The following is a 23,303-nucleotide window of genomic DNA, read 5'->3' as shown; positions in this document are numbered from 1 at the left end:
TCTCCACCCGTCTAACAATCTGATTAAAATCAGATGTAGAGTACGGTGACGTCTATACTTACGCGGTATTCTCTTGCTGTCGCCTCTCAAGAGAAGAACCGCGTAAGTACAGACGTCGCCGTATTCTACATCTGCTTTTAATCAGATTGACCTGAGTAACTACTTCTCCAAGCATCTATAAATGGCCAAGAAGAGTAATCTGATTTTATCGTCACGTCCGCTGTATCAATACACTACAAGTCTTACTAATTATGCACCCATATTCAAGAAATTTGAAAAGAAACAGTATTTTTATTTCCCGCCAAACGAAAGAAAACAGGGATAAAATGCCCATGAGCTCCTTGCGAATTGCATTCCTCGTTTAGGCGCTTGCCGCGGTAACGATTGCGTATCGCCTCCTTTATTATCCGAAGATGCAAGAAGAGGCAAGTTTGATAGGTTTGTTTTATTAGCATTTCTCTGGTCTTACCTGTGCGTAGTTTAAGAAGAGCAGTTGTTCCCGAGTCAGACTGAGGCCGGGAAACCTCAGCAATGGTTCCGCCGCTCTGCCACTTCGTCTCCTCCAAGACTCATACGCCTTAAACAAATAGCAGAAGACACGATAAAAACACTACAGTACAAGACCTGGTAACTCTAATAATTAGTTCTAATAAGTCTGGTCATAGACGGTTGAGAAACCAACTGTCTATGTTCTGATATTGTAGGGGGCGCTGTACTATCAAACGCCACCGTCCCGTTAAAGAAACGTCTTAGATGTCGTTAACGATCTTTCGTATTTATGAATTAAAACATAAAAAGTAGTATCAATACAATTTTAAAAATAGGTATTAATTTGTACCTTGTATGCTTCTTTTATACCACCATTATCAGCAATATTTTCTCCAACGGTTACGTTTCCATTTATCTGCAATCAATGACATATTGCTTGAAATATTGAAACGGAACAAACCCGCCATATGACATCATGTTCTGCATGAGTGTTATACACAGGAAGCTATGTAAGTTTTTGCAACCGGTAGTAAATGTTTACACATGCGTAAAGAATAAATAATTTGCAACGTGCAGTTCTGTGTGTACGACAGAAATCAAGTTATCAAAGTGTTTATGCATTACAAAGTATTTGTCTTTGAATCTGAGGGCGCCCTGCATCAGTTATACTTACGGACATATTACATTCTTTCATCTCGTAGTGTCCATACTGCTCTATGATGCATTGGGAGTGTTTGCTGAACGCGGTCTGCGATTCTTTGCTCCACCATGATTCTCTCAAATGCCCGTGTTTGTCGTATACGCGTCCTGAAACGATATTAAAAAAAACAGAACATCGTAATTATTGTCATTGGCCAATATAAGAAATTTGTCTCAAACACAAAAAGTCATAAGACTTAAGCTACAGACACTTTTCTTGGGATCAGTGGACTTTGAGTCAAAGGGAACACAAGTTCATGCACATTGTGATATGACATCTCTAAGTGTTTTAGCCGAACGCAAGTTTACAAGTTCACAAGTATGTTTTGTCACACTTACAATTAAAAGAACGACATGAGTAGGACACGAACCTTTGGATAGTGACAGAATTTCTTACGATTTTGCCTGTGTACTCAGTCAGATTCTGTAACGGTAACTCCAACGACTCCTGAGGATACTGGAGATTAATGTGAAGCACAGTCTGTGTCTACTATCTCTACTCTAGTCATATAAGCGATGAACGTAGAACACCAAACGTGACATTGCTTGTTTATCGAGTGCTCGTTTATTACACTACTCCAATTAGATTGAGAATCCATGATGTTCCGAGGCCTTGTTTTAACAACATCAGTCATTAAAGATGCCAGTTTCTATTTCACCACAGCCTTGTGATTTACCAAAATCTACTTGAAGGTGTATTACACGGGAACACGTAGGTAGGTAGGTAGGTACAGGTAGGTGGGAGACGGTCAGTATCGCTACAAGCAATGAACGAGACGATGACTTCTAGACTGAATAATTGATTGAATCAGGTACCGTGAGGGAGATGATATGCTGAACAAGGAGAACAGTTTTTCTGTTTGCAGTCATAATCAATTATTCAATATAAATATGTCAATCATGGCCACAAACCATGTACGACTCGCTACCGTTTCGTTAGGCTATGAGTGGTGACGTCATCCGATTTCAATATGTGACAATTTATCAGTTCTCTTACTTGTATGGCGAAGACAAACAATCTCTGTTGTTAAATTTGCGTTAATTTATCTTGTGAGGCATATTCGTCATACCAAAATGTTATCAGTACTGTATGTAGAACAGCGCAGTAACACGTACCTTTATCATCAAAGCCATGCGTCAGTTCATGACCTATCACCATGCCAATCCCGCCAAAATTGAGGTATCTGAAAGAGAGGCACGAATTGTGAAAGTTGTAGTCTGCTGTTGAAGCAAGACCAATTAGTCTACTAACAATGTGCCTTGCCCAGGGACACTTCCAGCAAATACTTAAAATCAATGTCGTTAGTGTCATCGATCTGCCGAAATCAAAGTACTTTAAAACCGTCGATTTTACCATGGACTTGTGATTATGGTTTGGGCGGGAAAATTGAGAGCTGGACGACAGCACAAATGAGAAGCTAGCAGCGATGACAATCGCTATAAATCTGTCACAATGCCGTAAATTCTATATGAATCACGATCCAGGCTTCCGAAGAAGGCTGTATAAATGCCCTAATGTCTGTGATGAACAGGAAAATCTGACAGATTTCCTCATTCTTCTTGTATTTAGAGTAAATCATGGTAAAAAATCGCCAAGACTCTTGGAGCCAGTCTGAAACAACTAACGAAGTTAGGTGTAGGCTTGCACTCTATATTCCCTGTCTTTACAAAATGTCATTATTATTCTGACAGGAGATAAATATAACGGAGCCAACGATCGACACGAGCGTTATTCAGACATCACAGTCCATATATTAGATATCACTCATGTTCGTACATAATGGAAATTCAATTCAAAATCCCGCAAAAATTTCGAACTGCAACAGTGTTCCTGTAAAATATGACACTGCAGAAAAAATGGTTGAAATCGTTGAAAACGTGGCTAATTCCTCACTTCTGAAGTGAGACTGCGGACAGGCAAACCCAGTGTAGGTGTTACACATCATTTTACACTGCGATACTGCTGTCATTATACTTACATTGGTGACTCGCTGTCGTAAAATGGTGGCTGTAAGATCCCTGCCGGTACGGCTGAATACAGAATAAAAGGTAAAATATTCATGAATGATTTATGATTTTCAAATGGTTCAATAAAGCTCTAGATAGAGAAAATTTCTCTAATCTCTCTCGTAGAAAAAAGTGTTCGGATATATACGATTTGTTCAAGTTGTTGGCGGGAAATTTTCACACATTTTTGCTCAGCGGGAATTACAAAATGACGGTCAAGAGGGACAGGTATGATTCGGTTGTTTTCGGGGATTTGCAGATTAGGATAGCAGCATACGACAAAATAACTTGGGAGTTTTCTTGGTCTGGAGGGGGAGTTTTCCTTGCGGTGATTTGCTAGAGCGGCAAATTGGTGGGTGCGAAGGGAAATTTTAAAATTGTAGAGGCGGTTTTGAACAGGTTTCACTTTCCTCTCTAAATTTGTATTCTATTCAAATTACGTTAAAGTAGCATATGTACATGTAAAATCATCTCTGCTCTTGGTATGAACCAGACAAACACACATAATTATACAATCACGCACACATGCACTTCCATTCTCGCCTTGGGCCTACAGTAAAATGAAATACTCACTTAAAATATTTGTAAAAGAGTAGAACGCGTTGACAGAAGCAGGACCACGAGCCCATCTGTTAAAAATAAAACCAGCATTGAATGAGTATCGATTTCAATTACGTCATATACTACCGTCATGTGATGACGTCAGAATGTGGTATCGTCTGCACAACGGTTTGTGGCATTCAAAAGTTTTACGACATTGAAAACATGGCGCTCTACTATACTATCAATGATTAAACTAAGCGTCTGTTGCTTGTATGGATCGACTTATTCAAACATAGCTCTAAGTAATCATCCAAAATTAAACATCAGCAGTTTTGCTTGCTGCGATATGGCTGCAAGCAAGATTCTTATTCTCACAATACGAAGGTGAAACGAAGCATAACATTTTGCACCTAAGTCTCTTGAACACATACTGCAAAGTACAATCTAAACAGTCAGAGCAAAGAATGGACAAATATTAAATCACAGCTTTGTTGAGCAGCCTACATATAGCATCTGTGCTACACTCGAGCATCTGGCTTTTCAGAAAAAATATTTCAGCCGCTGTTCTGTTCTTCTGTCAGCCCCCGTGGGGTAAATCCCCAAAACATTTTTATATGGGTGTACCACCGAAATTGAAAAAATATCAATGTATATTTTAAAAAATGACCCATTGTTAGGGATTTTCTTGACAAAGTTGGGGAATATTTACCGCTCTATCATGCTAGATAGAGCATGTGTACATTTCCTATTTTATCAACACATATTTTTTTTTTTTTTTTGAATGAAAAGTCGATCCATTTTTAGGAATGTTTTCGTGAAAAAGTGACCTAATCTAGGGGCTCATACGTGTATACCTGGGAGTACGTGAAGGGGGACTGAGAGCATACTTACTCTTCGGAAGGCGGATCTCTAAGTCTACTGAAATCGGTTTGGAAGTTCCAGTGAAGAAAGTTGAGGTAGTTTTGGAAATGTTCATCGGCTGAAAATGTCAGCTGCAAATATAGTACACAAGACACAGCATCGGTCTTTTTTTATTAAGACATATTTAAAACTCCAATAGTAGCCGTTGTAACCTCCACAAATTCTGTGTGGAATCGAACTATCAAAGTTTTAGAAATAAATTTTATGTTTGGAACATAGTCTTGTTTTTCTCAATTGATGTAGTGGCAATATAACTCAGGATTTTTTTCAATACTTGTTCATCAAATTGGTAACTTTTGCAAATTAATAATTTTCATACCGTGATACTACAGGTATGTATCATGTGAAAGAAAAGAAAATTAAATTTCGTTTTAAACTTTCATTTATCATGAATGAAGAACGCAGTCGCTGATTAAACTTTACAAATTGCGGTGCGAAAGTATTTGTGGGTGATCTCCGGCATGTACTTAATTAATGAAAGTCGGCGAAGTAGAAACAGCAATATCAAGGAACACTATGCCTTACTAATCAATTTGTGAAGATCTTTAAAGAAGGTGCTATGATAATTTGACGATTGTATTTCCCTGACTGAAAAGTACAGCCATCCTTGATCGTGCATCTTCAATTTGGTCTTGAAGACGACTTAAAAAAACTTTATGACTCATTGATGCACTGTGGAATGTAAAGAGTGTTCGATACCATATCTGCACTTCTTGCAATCAACATAAAACACTCTTCGCGGAAACTTACAATCGATTTCTCCCAAATAAAAATTTGACAATTTAATTATGGCAACGTAATCATTAATAATAATTTTAAAAATCGAATTTAATTTACATTTTTAAGTCTGTTTCCTTAGGATATAACACCGACGTACGTTTATGATATGCCATTGTGCAAGGCACTAGATTAGGATATTTGAAATATATCGTTAGAATACTCAAGTCTGTTATACTTACACCTTTGTAAAAAAGTTGTAGATTTTCATCATCCATTATCCAATCAGGATAGCCTATCTGTCGATCTACGGACCTTGCCTGTGAACATGAACACAGGGAAATTCTGACCTTTTCTGTTTTATTTTAATTCGCGGCGACGACGAACAATGCCAGAAACAGATGATGTGAATAATAAACATAATCTTTCGTGAAACACAAAACCTTTATTAGATGCGGTGCATATTTGCAAATGTCCTATAGTTAAGACCACATGCGCTCGCGGTCTGAGTGTGTGTAGATATGTCGCTGTGGTTACTATGCACAAGACACTACGAACGTCCATGGGTTATAAGCCAACGTCTTAAAGATCTAATTGAATCAGATGATCGAAAGGTTTGCGCATTAATCGCTACTCAAAAGTCTACAGTAACCATGTTATCATGCCTGCGCTATGGTACCGAAACACTTATTGAGAGCTTGACTTATTTCTATAGCATTTCCCAGTAATCTCTCATGCTTTCTGATTCGCCTTCGAATACGTGTCTGTTTCTTCAATCTGTTCAATCATGATCATGAATGTATGGAGGGGAACCTCTCAGAACTGACAGCTCTCGATATTTATCGATATATATCGATATATATCAGTATTTCTCCTTTTATGTAATTCGGGAGGGTACCTTTCAAGGCAAAATTTATAAGTCAAATGCAAGTTCATCCATATGAAATGGATCCATGTCTCTAATAGAGATTTTTGGTTTCAAAAATGGTCCCTCATATGCAAGTTTCGTCGCATTTTTTACTTTTACATTTGGCGCATTATCTGAACTTAAGTATGCCCGATGAACTTGCACACGCCACGGCAGTCCTCGATGCCTAGTTCTCGCATAAGGGGTTGCACAGTCACTCCGTGGAGGGACTGTGATGGTTTTTTAATATTGGTTGCTTATGTTAATTTTGTCCTTTGTTCTCCTTTGAAAGTTGTGTCCATTTGCTTACAGATAAAAGCTGATTTAAAAACAAAACTGACCCTTTGAACTGCGTACTAAGGAGACCCGAATAACCTTCATTTACCTTTCGGCATAAAATTCTATTCTATACTGCAAAGTTTGGTATCGCTTTGACGAGACCAGTTGCAGGAGCGATAATCCAAAGAATTGATTTCCCTACCTTGTCAATGGCGGCGCTCTTTGTTTTGTCGTCCATCCATGTGGAATGCCGTACCATTTCAATGAATGACTCTTCGATATAGGACATCATAGTATCGACCTGTTTGTAATATCGGGCAAACTGTTATTGAATGTAGTTGGAAGGTATATTTTGATATAAAAATATAACTTGAGGTGCAGTATTATGTGGAAGAGTATTACAGATCGATTAGCTGTAACTGTTAGTTGATGTATTTCGACATTATTTTGCATTCTGTTTGCAAAACGCAGTGTTTGTTCTTCTCCCACGCTCATATCATAGTTCATAATAACATGTCAATTGAACATAGCCTGATTGTATATACATGTCGTTGTTGAAACTTTGAGCTGAATTGTAGTCCGGACCAAAACTCACTCAACATCAACGCTGCGTAACGTACTCGATGCCTTGTATTCAATTTTGGCGAGGCCAGCACTTTGTATTTGGACATGCCGTACGTCGGGCGGAAATATAAGACAACGCGTGTGTACAAGATTTTCGCAAAAACAACGATAATGCTATCCATGCGTGACAGTCATTGGCTAGTAGCTGTATCTTTTGATGCCTTTTTCTACTAATTTTGTTTGTTTTTTTTGTCAATTGCAAGTTCTTGTTCTACTCCTCAAAGCATGTTGAACCACCCACTATTTTGCTTGTTAAATCCTGCAGCATTTATACGAATAGAATGCACTGGTATTGTTTTACTGTAACATTTGAATTCTAGTCCGGGCCAGATTTCTCGTGTCAACAATAACAATGCAGATTACAAGTGTATAGGCTGAGCTGACAAGCTAAATATACTATGTATCTCAACATGGTTTGATGATTATAATGACAAACTAGATGATAGTGAAAAAAAATCATGAAAATTACATCCACAGGCCACTTACTGCGCGCATAACAAGTGACACATACAACAACTATCTTGTTAAGTTAGATATCCATACACGCGAGGTTTGAACTTGAGTGTTCGCATGTCTGATTAAAATTGACATTAAAACTGGGATAGTACTGACCTAACTGCCTTCAAGCCTTCGATCTGGGATATTGTGAAAACACAGACATTCTGACAAAAATAGCTTCATCAAATTTCCGTCGTCTTTCGCCTTCTTGTAGACTGATTTGCGTTCAACATTGCAGACAGACAGATAGACAGACAGACAGACAGACAGAGAAAGAGCGGAACAACTCACCGGTTTTTGGTTTGCTTCATCGTAGTAGGCGTCCACGTACATTCTCCCGATTACAAACGACATTTCTGAGTTTATCAACTTGACACATCGCTTCCAGAGTCCCCCAGAGCTGTCGGTGAATTCCGACCCCACGTCCGAGTCGTAGTCGTCGTCTTCCGGTTCAACGAATATCCGCCCGAAGGCAGCCGAAGTTTGTCGAAAACGACGGCTTAAATTATTCGCAAACTTCATGACCACGCGCCAGAGTAGGTAGTTGACGACTGTCCTAGAGAAACATTTTAGCATCATCATGAAAAATCGAAAGATTTTAATCATCCTTTTTAAGGTCGGTTCCATAAATTACGGAAATATGACAGATTCCTGGTGGCTTATGTTTAAATATAAATCGGACGTGCTGACAATTTCTCAGAGAGTATCGTCTTTATTATTTCAGAAAAGATTGAAAACGTCTCTACTAATAAATGAAGACATATATGAAAACAGCGTTCGATAAATTGATGAGAAATGGTTGACTAAGATTAAATGCTCCGAACTCCGGACATATCCGCTTCCTGTAATCTCCCTGGGAAACCTTAAATTGATGAGTTCTGGAATTCTGGCCGGGAGATATGCATAGTTTATACCATCTGGCAAGCAAGAATTAGCCATCTACGCCTAAGGTAGAGCCAGTGAATAGGCCATCAAATCAACTCAGATTTTGAATTCAATTAAAGACAGCGATCGCTGTCTGAGGGATTGAGCTAGTCCCAAAGGGGAGAAATAAAGTTTCTTTGTGTTTTCGCTAAAAGAACCAGATATTGGAAACATATTGACTTCGCTTAAGGTCATCACAGTTCAGACATGAAAACATATCGTCATTTCTTCGCAGAGAAACGGTGTTATTTTATTGGGTTGGGATGGGGGCGTGGCAATATATTCGAACATATTCTTGGTAACATTTGTCCAAGTAAAATGACATCTAGTGAGTTTAGGGTAGAATGCGCCTCGGAGACAGTTTTTCTGTCTCTTAGACTTTTACAATATTCGTTTGGCCAACCACTTGTGGGGCTTATTTTTAAAGCTCTTGGAGTAAGAAAAATTTTCACCGTCTTATTTTTTTGGAAATTAGGAATTTTATTTTCCACCATAGAGTCAACACAGGGATGGCGGCCATTTTGAATTTCAAATATCGGTAAATCTTGGGTAATTTGCTTCTCTTGGATCAAATTTGCACATTGACTCCTCTTTTTTATTCTTGATTCTGAATGAGAATGGTTGAAAGTTTACTTGAGGAAAGTTTGAGCAAACGTTTAAATCTATCATTTTCGAGGCGCATACTACCTTACGACAGGAAAATTGAAGTGTCACGTTAACTTTCAGCATGAAGTGACCCAGGCTATGAAGTGACCCAGGCTATGAAGTGACCCAGGCTATGAAGTGACACAGGCTATGAAGTGACACAGGCTATGAAGTGACACAGGCTATGAAGTGACACAGGCTATGAAGTGACCCAGGCTATGAAGTGACCCTGGCTATGAAGTGGCCCAGGCTTTAAGCAGTGGTTCCTGAGTGAACTTTTAAGCTGTGTGGTCAACTTAAAGATTCATTTTACTAGCAGTTATATCGAGACAAATACTCTCTTTCTGTTGTAGGTTATAGAATCTTTCTCTCACGATTGTTAGCAAGGTACATCACGTAATAAAATGAGAGTTCTGTCTACTTTCAATCGGTTATAGCCCTCACAGACCCCTAATAGGTATAAAACAAAACGATTAAAAGTGACATAATAGCTTGGGAATTAGTTAAAAACACAGTTCGATTTGTGAACTCAGACACTTGTTGTCACCTAGGGAATGATTACGAAAGTACCCGACACCTACCTCGGGCTAACTTCGTCAGTGGCTATGCTCAGAGCTCGTTTCACGTAATCGGGTGACGTCACAATTATCTCTTCCAAAGGGCCTATCTGCAGTTTGTTTTCGCCAAGGCTGTTGAAGTACCTCAGCCAGTCGATCTGGCAGTGAAGCAAAGTACGAACCCGTCATTAATCAATGGGCTGAGATTCTGTTAAATATCGCGGCTTGATTAATGCACTGTAGCAAGTTTCACTGAGAACCGCAGATAATGAAACGTTTAATTTTTTCAATACGGAAAAGGGCCATTTTGTTTAATGTTATGCTATCGTTTTTGTGGTCTGTGGATTATTTTACTGAAATTAGGATTTACGACTTTTTCTATACAATCTCGCTGTGCTATTAAAAGTACCCTACGCTGTAAACGAGGCGGTCTTTCACTTAAGTCTAGACCAATCATTAATAGATACACACAGCATATTACTACATGGGGGTGAAGATAATATGTGATTTGTTCGCATCTCTGGCGCTTGCAAAATGAAAAACAATGTGTACAACCAAAACTATAGAGAGAGAGAGACCCAAGTTATCTACTGCAGCGTATTGGTAAAGGTCGCTGGATGAAAGCTCTACGCCTCTGCAAGACATCAAACTGGGCCGAGACAAAACCCCATCGATTCGATAATAATTACGCTATAATAATCAATGCAAGCAAACGCTTAGAGTCACGAGAAATGCTCATTAACAGGGATTTCCGCTATACCTGCGGGGGGTTCGCACGCGAGAAAAACATACTTCCATTAAAATGGTCTTATCATCTCTAATAGCTTCGGCGGCGAATAGTCCACCTGCCGCGAATGTTATATTTCTCATGGAGATTTCTTTCAAACACACGCCCGTCACTCACCTGTGGGGTCGTCATTTGCAATCTTGATATCGTTGTTCTGTGGTACATTTCACTGATGTGGCGTCTCTGTGTCTCCGATTTCATGTGCTGCGTGAAATACGTCGACAAAAGTATGTTGGTCTTTTTAATGATCTTTGCGTTTTGATGAATCAAACTAAAATATACGGGAACTTGATATCTTTCATATAATCATATTTGTTTCTGACGTGAAATGTTTATGCTTTTGTTGATATCATCTCCATTTGTGGTTGTTGACGATGGTAATGATGATGATGATGATGATGATGATGATGATGATGATACTGAAGATGATGACGGTTATAATGATGATGATGATGATGATGATGATGATGATGATGATGATGATGATACTGAAGATGATGACGGTTATAATGATGATGATGATGATGATGATGATGATGATGATGATGATGATGATGATGATGATGATGATGAAGATGATGACGGTTATAATGATGATGATAACGACAACAACTAGTACTACAACAACCTGGCAATGTTGGACATGATACTGTTACAATGACAACGATGTGGTATTGTCACTTTCCCATCTGTATTTTAATACATACCGAAGCTAACCTTCTTTCAAAGTCAATGACGTCACTAATCTGTTCATCGACATCCTCTACGTTACCAACCAGCAGTCTAACAATTCTCTTTATATGTTGAAAGTAAATGGCGAGGTACTGTAAAACATGAAGATGAGATAAGTTTAAGATTTCTTATCATTGGTTGAAAGATTGCTGTCTTCTGCTGAGCGATATGAGTTAAAAATTGACCACCTGTGTTTAAGTCTTGCCCGCCAAAAGGTAGTTGTTACCGTTGAGACGTATACACATGTAACGAGAGTGCGGTTGGGATAGGGTCTCCATGTCATGTTAAGTCGGTTATGTTGGTTTGTCTTCTTTCACGACAAATGCGTCGATCTCAAACGAAACAAAACAAAAACAAAACAAACAAAGCAAAAATCTCTGTATTCGAAATGTTATATGTGATTGCTGCACTGACAGTTTGTCGCTAGCGAACCGTGATTAACGATCTACGTTATGCCCTGTACATGATAAGGTCTCCTGAGAGATGTAAACGAAAATAACAAAAAAATATAATTTTACTCGCAGATCAGCTTGTTTAGAATGGATTATGATTTCTCACCTGGTTTCCGTAATTGTTCTCCGAGTAGAAGTCTATATTTGGTAACCCCAGCTTACCTTGATCAACCTGTAGATTGAAGCAACCACGTTCATTGTCATGTATTTTAGATCGATTTTGCACAATGTGGTACTTTATCCCGTGCCATGAATAACATCGTAATACTTTCAAAAACTTGAACAAAAAGTCCAGAGTGTGTTCAACATCATCAGTGGATTAACCAATAGTGGCAAGGGTACAAGAAAATTGTAAATTTAAAAGAACAATTATTAAATCAGATTCGTTAAATCATAAAGTAACAACAAATAAGTTCAACTATGAACGGGAAATACGCTTGTCGTGTTAACTAGCTCCCATTGTTTGAAAACAAAATTTAAAATACCCTTTAATATACTGAACATTCTTCTCATATGGCGAAAACTACTGCCTAGCTGAGGTAAATAGCAGTATTATTAGAAGGATTGTCTTATTTCAATTTTGCGGAATAACTGTTCCGAGTGGATGCAGGTATATGGATAAGCTGAAATTAGAACACCTCTGGAAAGGGAGCAAGTTCAACTCTTTTATAGATGCTGAACTCGGCGTTGCTTGCAGGCTGTAGGACTTGATCGTCAGGAACATTAACATTTTCTAATCTTCTTATACGAATTTAATTGCGGTAATTATTTAAAATAGACAATTTTAATATCATTCGGCCAACGTTGAACATGACCTCAGAATGCTTCTTCTACGATATAATTTAACCTTTTTTGCGAAGTGATCTGATTTTTAATCGTGGATATTGATATTTCGATGAGTATGGCGCTTTATATTTGATAGCAATGATAGCAATTTTCAAGTAGCAATGTTTTAACACAGTCCATGCGTCTAGAGGGACTGTGGTATAACATTTACTTGCACCGTTCCACTATTAAAGGCCATCAAAAATACGTGAACGTGTGTTTCGGGTAACATGCCTCTCCGAAAATCAGGACAGATAAGTCAGAAGAGATCTTTTATTTTCATTTTTGTTAGCTGTAAAGAATATACTCGACCTTTTAGAAAATGCGAAAAAAATGTGTAGGGTCGGCGGTTCATTCCTAGGGGTTGGTCGGATTACGGGAGACACACATTTTTTTTATTTGACCTAAACGACACCCAGTGTCCTGTAAAATCCAACTGTTTTTGTTTCCTTTTTTATGCACTCCTCATGAGCTACGGCCTTTATGGTATGATAATCTTATTTAGTTTAACATACCAACAGTGAATATCTCGATGCATTCTTATCATCCCTGCCGACGAATGTGGCGATGATGAATCCTTGATCAACAGCTCCATTAATCGTAGACAGCAGATTCGTCAGATCAAAGGTCGACTCTTCCCAGTGTCCTCCCGGATGGGAACCCAAGATAGGCCAGCCACCAAGCTTTTCTAGAAAGTTCGTCAGTGGCTCAGCGCCCCTCTCTTCAAGTATTTCTGTAGAAATTCGAATAAAATTCAGGATTTATCAGAAGTTGATTCCTTATGAATAATGGAACAAAATCAAGATGAAATAAATTTTGCGAGGGTTTATGCAAAATTTCTCACCAGCAAGACATAACTTGCAAATACGTATACATTATATTGAAAACAAACAAACCAACCATACCTTCGTCGGTACACGCAAGATAATTTTTCTTGGCTTCTATCACCACGGGGCTATCACCGTCTTTTATTGGCTCTTCAATTAAAACTACAATAGAAATCGCAGTCGGGAAAGCTTACAATTTAATCTCAGATGTCATGAAATAGATTCTACATAAAGTGTGACCATTTGCAAGTATGGATTCAGATTGGTATGTCACAGGGGATACATGTTTGGGGGAAATGTGCTCACGACGACGCTGATGATGATGACGATGATGATCAGGAGAAGAAGGAGGATAATGATAATGATTAGTATTGATGATGGTGGTGATGATGATGATGATGATGATGATGATGATGATGATGATGATGATGATGATCACCATATGACGTAAACACAGACGACATCAACGACCCAGGCTTTGTATTTATTTTAACAATTTGTATTTTGTTATATGCATACATGTATCATTACATAGTCCTGAATTTTTAAACCTAAAACTTAAGATAGTGTAGCATACAAGACTAAAGAGTACGTCCACAATGCTAAGTTGTAAGAGAATTCAACATTATCTCGGGCCGTTTGCTTTTCTTCATTCACAATGCAATGCTCACTTTCATCTGATTAGTATTGCTTGGGTATGCAAATTAATTCATAATGACTCATTGTCAATGGAGACTTTTCATTGGCCTAAAACTGAGCATTATGCATAATCCATTGTCAAAAAGACGCCTTTAACACAAGCGCTGATTCTAACCTAAAGTGGAAGTTGCCTGGTGTCCTTCAGTGTACCAAAAACTACAGCGTTCCATCATCTAATTATCATAATGAACCTTACCAAAATACTTACCTCTGATTTGATTGGCTAGCTGTTCGCGTAGTTCGTACAATGTGTCAATTGTTGGCAAACCGGGTGGTATCTCACTTGACCTTAACCAACTTCCACATGAATATTCGTAGAAGTCGTCGCAAGGGTCAGCATCCGGGTCCATTCTCGTGAACATCGAAGTCGCTGGACATGTTTAAAGGAAGACAAAGTGGTCTTGACTTGATGAAATTATTAACCAGCCACTTCAAAAAGTTTTCAATAAAGTAAGGATACATTTCACATTTTATAGAAGCCTCATGAGAAAGTTTAAAAGACTATATATGTTAAAACTACATACCCAAATGCACGTAAATGTATAGATACTTCTGCTGGTGGATTTGCTCGAAAGTCCTGAAAGCTTGCACAAGTTGGCATGGGACGTTGGTACAACAGTTTCCAAAAGTTGTGAATTATAAACATTTGGCGCGTACACCCTAGACCTGATACAGTTATTCACCGGACCCAAGAATATTACAATCGCAGCTTTAAATTGGCGGAAACTCGTGATGCGAAGTTTGTGAAAAAATGTTACCACACAAACTCAGCATCGTTACGATATATTTGGCAGTTTACTGTTGCTCTTTAGAAAGTTTAATATTTGATTGGTACAAAAATGTTTTATCCATCAAAGGTTTGGTAAATATATACCTACGGATGCCTTTATGTAAGATTTACTAAACATGGTATGAAATTTGCATAAGTTAAATTTCAGAAGATTTTCCACATTTCCCCCACTTTTCCAATAACTTCTATATTAATTCAGTTTGTAGCTTACATTGGGTGTCCTCATTCATTTAAGTTCAACTGATCATGAAATTTACATGTCAGTGTTCTCTGGTGTTTAACCTTCGTTTCTGGTTAAAACACAAACACTTCAGATCCGGATCAATAGTGCCCACAGAAGACTTCATTCAGATTTACTCACATGATGGTGAAATCTGGCACAAGGGGATGTTTTCAGATCATAGCGGAAGAGGATTATAATAAGATTGCACTTGACTTCAAATATTTAATATTTCATTTTGTCAGGAAAAATGAGAATTGTATATTTTCATGTAAAACACTTCTGCTTACAATATCTCGAAATAGGGAGATTGATTGGCTGCCCCTAATGTATATACTTTCCATCGACGCGAATCAGAAAAGTTTAAGTCGAATACCAGTACTTCGTGTATTCTTTTAATTCCCATACCACCAAAGACATGTCTAACCTATTCTCACCCCTCCCCGTGGCAAAGATTCCCACCCACGCCAAAACGTGTAATGTGACTTGCTCAGAGCTACACTTAAGTCTTGGACAGACAAATACTTGAGTGTAATACGGGCCATTTCGCTGAGAAATCACTATACGTCTGCTCTGCAGAGCATGCCCTATGGCGGTGAGATGTTTTTGCGTCTGTGCGCGGCTCTCACCTATCTCCTTACAATGCTGTGTATCACAGTATTCCACTGCCGTGTCTGTGTGGTCATGCGCAGTCTCCACCACGTTATGTGTTCTCCTCTTGATTATCAAAATCGCTGAAAAGAAATCAGAGTTTGTGGTGAGACGAGCGAGCAGGTAGATTAGTGTATTTTCTACCAATGGAGGCAAGGACTTCAACCCCTGGTGGAGTTTTACAAACTCAACGGGGCATTCTCAACGCAAGGCAATAACAGCAGCCATTTCGCTATGTTACCAATATCGAAGCATCAACATTAGAGAATGCAAAATAGCAATGAAGTAACACGACGTCGCAATGACATACGGTATAACATACTCTTTATTGCATTAATTTGCAACATGACATTCCACAATAACATGACATCGCACATCACACATCACGTAGCATAGCATGGCAGAAAGCGTAATGTTAAATCACCTAGTAAAGTAAAACATCACATAACATCACAGCATATGATCAGATCTCTTCACTTCACCTAACATAAAATTTGATAATATAACATTGCATAACATACCAAAACATAGTATAGCATACCATCACACATATGTAATGTAATGTTGTGTTACATAAATTACGTAGCATAACATACATGTAGCATAACATAATATTACATTACATCACATTTAACATAACATAGTGTAACTTAATGTAAACGTAACATAACGTTATGTAATGCAACTTAAGTAACATAACATAACATAACATAACATAACATAACAACATAACATAACATAACATAACAACATAACATAACATGACATAACATAGCATAACATAATGTAACGTAACGTAACACAATGTAATATAACATAACGTACCGTAATGTAAGGTAACTTAACATAGTTAATGCAAATTAACATAACGTTATGTAACATAACATAACATTACATTACATAACATATGTAATGTAACATAACATAACCTAAGGTTATTGAACATGATATAACGTAACTTAGTATAACATAACAAAACAACATAACATAACATAACGCATTATAACGTAACGTATTGTAACGTAACAAACTTAGTATAATGTGGCGTAACGTAATGTTATGTAAGTTAACGTAAAATAATATCAACTTTTCATTGTCGCCCCGAAACAGAGCTTAAAGATGGGAAAACGGGTACAAACTTAACAGGGCATTTCGGGGGCAGAGCCTCGGCCATGAAAAAGTTGTAATTCTTACCAGTGCTATGTATTTTAGATTGATTTTGAACCCGTTTTAACAGTGCTTAGCATTGTTTGTTCATTTGAAATCAAACTAATCCGTTTCCAAAAGTCTACATCAACGTCTAGTTCCAACCTAGGGTGGCGGCCATTTTGAATTTTGTGCACTGTATCGCATTATCTGATGAAATTGGTTTTAGATTCGTTATATTTCGCAATGTGCATTGTGATACCTTATTGGTGTATTTAATTACGAAAGTGAATAATTAAAGTTTCTCTGAACAAATTATTAGAAAAAAGTAGGGCTTTCATTTAATTGGTTTTGCTGTGTATTGTATCAGAGAATCAAATATCAATGATATGATATGATATGATATGATATGATATAATATGATATGATATGATGTGATCTGATCTGATGTGACGTGACGTGACATGACGTGATACGATACGATACGATATGATGTGATATGATATGCTATGCTATGCTATGCTATGATATGATATGATATGATATGATATGATATGATATGATATGATATGATATGATATGATATGAAATGACATGATATGATATGATATGATATGATATGATACTAACAATAAAACTAGTATGACGCAAGTTACATTACATTACGCCCATCAAAGACTGGCGATCAACATTGTATAAATGAAAAACCTACTTGGACACACAACCACAAGAACTCCGCACAGAGTGAATGTTATCCAAAACAACAGCTTTTTCGAATATCTTCCATGGTGTATATTCCATTTTGAAAGGAAGTATTTTCGTTTCTCCGCCCTGGTGATCGTATTCTGTCCTATTAATAAACGTAAAGGAAAAATAGAAATATAAAATACTTCCTAGTTATTATCAGGGCACTGTTGGGCCTACATAGCCGAAAGTAGTAATGTAATTCAATTGATCGTTGCATCAAGCAGTATGTTATGTAAAATGTTATGTAAATTTGGCATCGATGAACAAGGCAGACTTTCAGTCAGGTGTTCAACTAAACAAGTATGTCAACGCTCATTGGTTGTACATGTTGCATTGTCATCCATGGTAACAAAGAAAATACCATTCTTTCGCTAATTATCGGCTACTGTCTGAGCAGAGCTGCTGTTTTCAACATAATTAATGTAACAAAATTAGAAATACTCAATAAAAATAATCGTGACAATTAATGTCGATGCATTGTATATGGTGAGTGTAAACTCTGATGCACCCATGTTTCAAGGTTTATAGTTTATTAGAACTAACATGCATGCATTTGCTTATCAGCACACATTTCCAGAACCAGGAAATCTACCCGGCTTTCATACGTTAGCTAAGAGTGTTCGAAGATATTTTTTGTCTTCTTTTCTCTTAGGCTTGGTACGTTGGAGTTGAATGACTTGTCAAATAAATTATGAAATTGGCAAAGTTAGTCTAGGGACAAAGACTGTGTTCCCCATGGCGACAGACGAGTCATTATTAAAACGCTTTCTTGGAACAGGTCACCTTAAGTCCTCGTATGAAATGAACTCTCTGTTCTGTAGATATGGAGCCATGCAGTGACAGCAACTGTATTTCTGAGCCTTTAAAAGGACGCCGAGGGGGTTTGCCTATCGACGAGTTACTATGTTCCAAATTTCATTTCGTATCTGCCACTGGGGCATGGCTATTACAATCTTGATATGATGAAAGATGGAAAAAACGCGAAATGACAAAATGCCCGTCGCTACATAATGATGACATACACTATTCTGAAAAGCCGTTAACACAGACACCTTCTTGTGAAAGAAACATAAAATCTCAGAAACTTACAAACACGTGTTCATTGCAACGACGCATTCCAAACATATGACTGTCAAATCCAAAGGGCAGACAGCATATAAGACCGAATAAAAGTTTTCCTTACAAGTCTAGAAGTTTTTACTTGTGCTGCCATGCAAACAATATACTACGTCCTTTGCACACAAGAGAGGGGAGTATTGCAGTTCTATTCTACTTGAAAACTATCACCCAAAGGTTACATGTTGTATGTTTTATTTTTTCACCTTAACCTACTCGTTTGTCAAATTAGCATGTTCAATGTCTTTTTTAAACTCTCACATTGCCTTGGTCTGTCAATCCAATGAAAGGTCACCAGGCGAATGAAAGCACCAGGCGATGCTTTTTATTTACATGTTGTTGAGGTATAACTGGAACTCAAAATTAGAATATTGAAACCTGCAGATGTGGAGCAGATACAACATATTAAAGTACCTTTGCTTTGTTTTTGTGACTAATGACTCAAGATAAAGCCCCTGAATGCAGTGTTGTGAATGATCAGTTACCAAATGGTTGTTTTAACTGTATTCATATCAAAAGAACCACACTGCAGAAGTAGGTGAATTACAATGTAGTATATAGCAACGCAATTTAATTGTACTTGATCATTAATTAAAGCAGCGGGGAAGTCACGATCAATTTCAACCAACACGAGCAGACGAACCTTCTCATACCGTATTCAAATGAATCTAACGATGCTGCCTCGGAGAATTAACAAGAAAGATCTGTTTGTGTGCCATTAAATTTTGTGCCCGCAAAATCTGAAAACATACAACTTTCTAAGTGCATATCGCCTGCCGCCACAAGGTATGCTGGTGTACAGGAGATAACCACCTCGTTTTTACCTACGTCACTGTCGATAACGAGGTCACACGGGAACAAGAATCAGACAGGCCGGCACATAACAGAGAGTGTATCATGTGCTTTCAGTGAACTTGTGATACAGAGATAAAACCTAAGATAATACTAAGAGTAGTGTCTCCTTTGTAAGCGAAGACAGATAGATGACGGCCTAGATAGCGAAGTCTGGTTTATCAATTGCTGGGTACTTTGAAAAGTGCACGCTGTCTTTCAATTAGATCGTTCGCTATTTTCTCGCTCTCTTGAAACCTTTAAGACTATTTCCCTGCCATCACTGGCTAATAGTACATTTTCAAATGCAAGGAAAATCCTCAAGTTACTGAATATGTGTTCGGCAGGTAGTGTGGCGCCCAAAGGTATACTTAAGCACAAACAATGTATGGGGGGGGGAGAATTGGGGAGGGGGTTTCAACATCTTTCTTTAGCAATGTTTATGGCCAAGCTGAGTGTGCCTACTATCGTGAAAACTACATAATCCTGAATTCTCCACAACTGAATTTTAAAATGTGTACAATTGTTCCGTTCGTGGTCGACATAGACCTGTTCTGACGTCATAACGCCACAAAGGAAGGATTTCGAAGAATTATTCCAAATAAGGATGAGGTCAGAATTGTAGAGTTGATTTCAGTTCACATTATTGAATATACATCCTAAGTGGCGCAGCGGATCTTTGCCTCGCTATTCGGGGAGAGTGTTCGTGTTTATCAATTTACAGAGACGTAATATTTCTACCAGACTGAGTGTGTGCCCATGCCAATACCGTGTTGTCTTGTTAACAGCACTGATTTATTCGCCAATCATCATTTGCAAATATCAGCGATAGAAGAAATTTAAAAAAATGTCAACAAAAATCAATCGATTATATATTTGTGAAGTTTAGGTCCTTCTGCTTGAACGCAATTTTCGATACTAAGTAATTTTGAATAGTTACATGATATGAAAATTAATTTGAATTTTGTATGAATACTCAAACATTCGTCCAGACTTGGTACAATCATGCACATATATTTGATTACGATACATTCATTCATTGAACGACACAGTAAATCTGTTAGCCTCAAAGTCCCGGTTTCTTCATGTAAACCTTAGAGGGATTCCCGCCAACTTAATTTCAACGAAGACTTGCACTACAAGGCTAGTTTACCAATCAAACGTAATGAGTAAATCGATGACAGCTAGAATGGAAGGCAGTACTAGCGCAAAGATGAATATGAAGCTACACAGATATGCCTGATTAAAGCTCTGGTTCGATCTGTCATATTCTCGATCTATTCTAGTGACATTGATATTTTTAAGATAACTTTAAAAGTTAAGACTGTATCTACGTCTTTTAAATGTAATAAATGACTGCCTTACCTTCTTTATCGTTTTCTGAATATGTTCTCAGATTGGTTGATTATCGGAATATTGTTTTATTACTCAATCTTTAGTTTTAAAGAACAACCTCAGAAAAGTATCACTTTGAATTTCGAAGCAATTACGCTCCGAAAGTCGGGTTTAAGGTTGGATAAGCTGTGGAGCAAGGCTAACGAAACTGGGACGGGTCATTTGCCAATACCCCAAGCTGTGATTTCTTTTATATATATTGGACCATTGGTACATCTTTACTCTTCTCAAGGAGAGACCTCCAGGGGAGATGTGATCATTGACGCGTGATATTTGTATCAGCCTGTAAGAGTTAACGACGCCACTGAATCATGAAAGCCATCTCCGTGTAGGAAGGTATTCGAGTCTGCAAACCGAGGTGAAAGTATTTCCCCAACCACATTGAAGCTTTCCTTCAACGGGCGATCGCTATTCTCTCATTTAATCGCTGTTTCCTAGGAGAACAATAACTGATATCGCTAGGGGATTCAGAAATTTTAACACGAGATATAGAAAGTGCTATCTCAATTTATAATTCATAAATTTTCTTGGAAAATAGGGAAAACGATGTTTGCGCGATTAAAAATCTCGTATCGCTAGAAGGAGGTATGAAAGCTCTGGCAACGGCTGAGAGTGTAAATAATGAATGATTGCTTGTGCACGGGTCAAGGGTCAGTTACAAGCCCCTGAAGCATTTCATATTTCAATTGTTAGAAGGATTGGTATAGGATCTCTTCAAATTGTCGTGTTGGATTTGATTGAGCCTATCAGAACGAGGTGGCAACTCTACCTGGAATCACATCGATAAGTCCAAGGGTTCTATGACTGATGACGCGCAAGGAAGCTACCATGAGGGCCATATAAAAGCTGCCGTCGTGATCTATGGCGAGTTGTAGTGGGCGGCCAATTGACTCTTGCAGTCCCATCTGTCGGACTTGCCATCGCAAACGGCACGCCTTGAGCGTCGATGAGTCGAATTCAACGAAAGCCTGTTATTTTGACGGAGAGATCCTTAGAGGGGCTTTTACTGTCTCGTCAAGACGTATCCACTCACCATATGCCAAAACAAAACCGATGCAACTTCAGCTCATCAAGCCATTCCACTGACACGCACATATAATATACATATTCTCAGAAATCACAGAAGTATATTTCTAACAAGGTCAGTGATATCGGTAATATAAATGCCATAGTGCCACGTTTCTCAGAAAATACTGTTCATGCACATTTCATGGATCATTCTTCTTTACAACCAAGTGCAGATTATTTATGTATTTTTATGATTGTTTCTTCGACGGTCGTGACTGTCGATGACCTCAGCAAAGTTATTTATTTTTCGCGGTGTGATTTTTAAAAGTTTAAGTGTGTGTTTTAAATGTCAGACAACTGCATATAAAACCTGCCTGTGCATGCCCTGTGAGAATGGAAACTAGGCACCAAAGCCGTTTTTCGTGAACCTGCTTGAGGTATGATACTGCTTATCGCGTTGGAATTGGAAATGCGTTGATCAGGTGAGCCGACACGTGGGTGAAACGCAATCGGGAAGAAATCCCGAAAGCAACGGATACATGGTTTAGCTTTGCTCGGTTTTCATGTATCATTTCCCGAGGGAGCCTCATCGAACCTTCGACGTGATTCTCTACATACAAAGCAAAAGAAATACCAGCGCATATTGGATTGTCGAAGAGTTTCTAAGCAATAGAGGACGGATAAGATTAGATTAAACCGTACATAATGTAACCGGTATTCGCTCCTGAAGCATGGCTTTATCCCGTCTTCCTATGACGCGTGTTACCATGGCAACACCGGTGATCGGCTCAGTCGGGAATGAAAACATTTTCAAAATACAACGACAATGTGTTCGTCGGTTCACAGGTGGTTTTTCCGACTTTGATTGCGCCGTCCATTGCGCCTTCGCAAATTACAGTTATACCGAGTCACCGCTTGCTGTAAATAACCTTCAGGAGGTGTAGAATATGAAGAAAATCTCAAGTTTCAGCCATCTAGCCGACAACTGTACGTCTGGTTCTACGATACGTAAAGGCGCGTGTTATTTGTCGGGGTGGAGAAATATAAAACTAAGGATAAAGGTGATTTATCGATCTTAAACACAAAAGCGAACCATATTGTGGCGCCAGGGTTGCCCATCCTGCACCATATTTTGGCGGCAAAGTGCTCCATTGTTCACTCCAGACCTATTGTGTCAGATACCCATACGACTCTTGGCATGTCTCCTCGCCTTACCCTAATTTTATCAGCTGCACTTGCCAAAAAGAATTCAAATCTCATCGTGATA

General features: G+C 38.3%; 1 protein-coding gene across 1 annotated transcript in view; it reads right to left on the bottom strand.

Moving 5' to 3' along the window:
- The window catches only part of LOC139136702 (endothelin-converting enzyme homolog), a 35,228-nt gene that overhangs the window by 2,963 nt on the left and 8,962 nt on the right, over positions 1 to 23,303 (bottom strand). The window contains exons 2-20 of the mRNA XM_070704508.1: positions 17,652 to 17,789; positions 15,772 to 15,876; positions 14,341 to 14,502; positions 13,512 to 13,595; positions 13,122 to 13,339; positions 11,888 to 11,953; positions 11,305 to 11,421; positions 10,715 to 10,801; positions 9,835 to 9,968; positions 7,976 to 8,240; positions 6,765 to 6,863; positions 5,619 to 5,696; positions 4,630 to 4,730; positions 3,769 to 3,824; positions 3,168 to 3,219; positions 2,305 to 2,372; positions 1,163 to 1,296; positions 839 to 904; positions 470 to 577 (exon numbers count right to left, since the gene is read on the bottom strand). Coding sequence (XP_070560609.1) covers positions 470 to 577; positions 839 to 904; positions 1,163 to 1,296; positions 2,305 to 2,372; positions 3,168 to 3,219; positions 3,769 to 3,824; positions 4,630 to 4,730; positions 5,619 to 5,696; positions 6,765 to 6,863; positions 7,976 to 8,240; positions 9,835 to 9,968; positions 10,715 to 10,801; positions 11,305 to 11,421; positions 11,888 to 11,953; positions 13,122 to 13,339; positions 13,512 to 13,595; positions 14,341 to 14,502; positions 15,772 to 15,876; positions 17,652 to 17,789 — 2,138 coding nt within the window. The remainder of the gene's footprint in view (positions 1 to 469; positions 578 to 838; positions 905 to 1,162; positions 1,297 to 2,304; positions 2,373 to 3,167; positions 3,220 to 3,768; positions 3,825 to 4,629; positions 4,731 to 5,618; positions 5,697 to 6,764; positions 6,864 to 7,975; positions 8,241 to 9,834; positions 9,969 to 10,714; positions 10,802 to 11,304; positions 11,422 to 11,887; positions 11,954 to 13,121; positions 13,340 to 13,511; positions 13,596 to 14,340; positions 14,503 to 15,771; positions 15,877 to 17,651; positions 17,790 to 23,303) is intronic.

This window comes from Ptychodera flava, chromosome 7, assembly GCF_041260155.1.
Source record: "Ptychodera flava strain L36383 chromosome 7, AS_Pfla_20210202, whole genome shotgun sequence".
Taxonomy (NCBI): domain Eukaryota; kingdom Metazoa; phylum Hemichordata; class Enteropneusta; family Ptychoderidae; genus Ptychodera; species Ptychodera flava.
The sequence above is the reverse complement of the archived record's forward strand: the minus strand, read 5'-3'. Positions and strand labels throughout refer to the sequence as shown.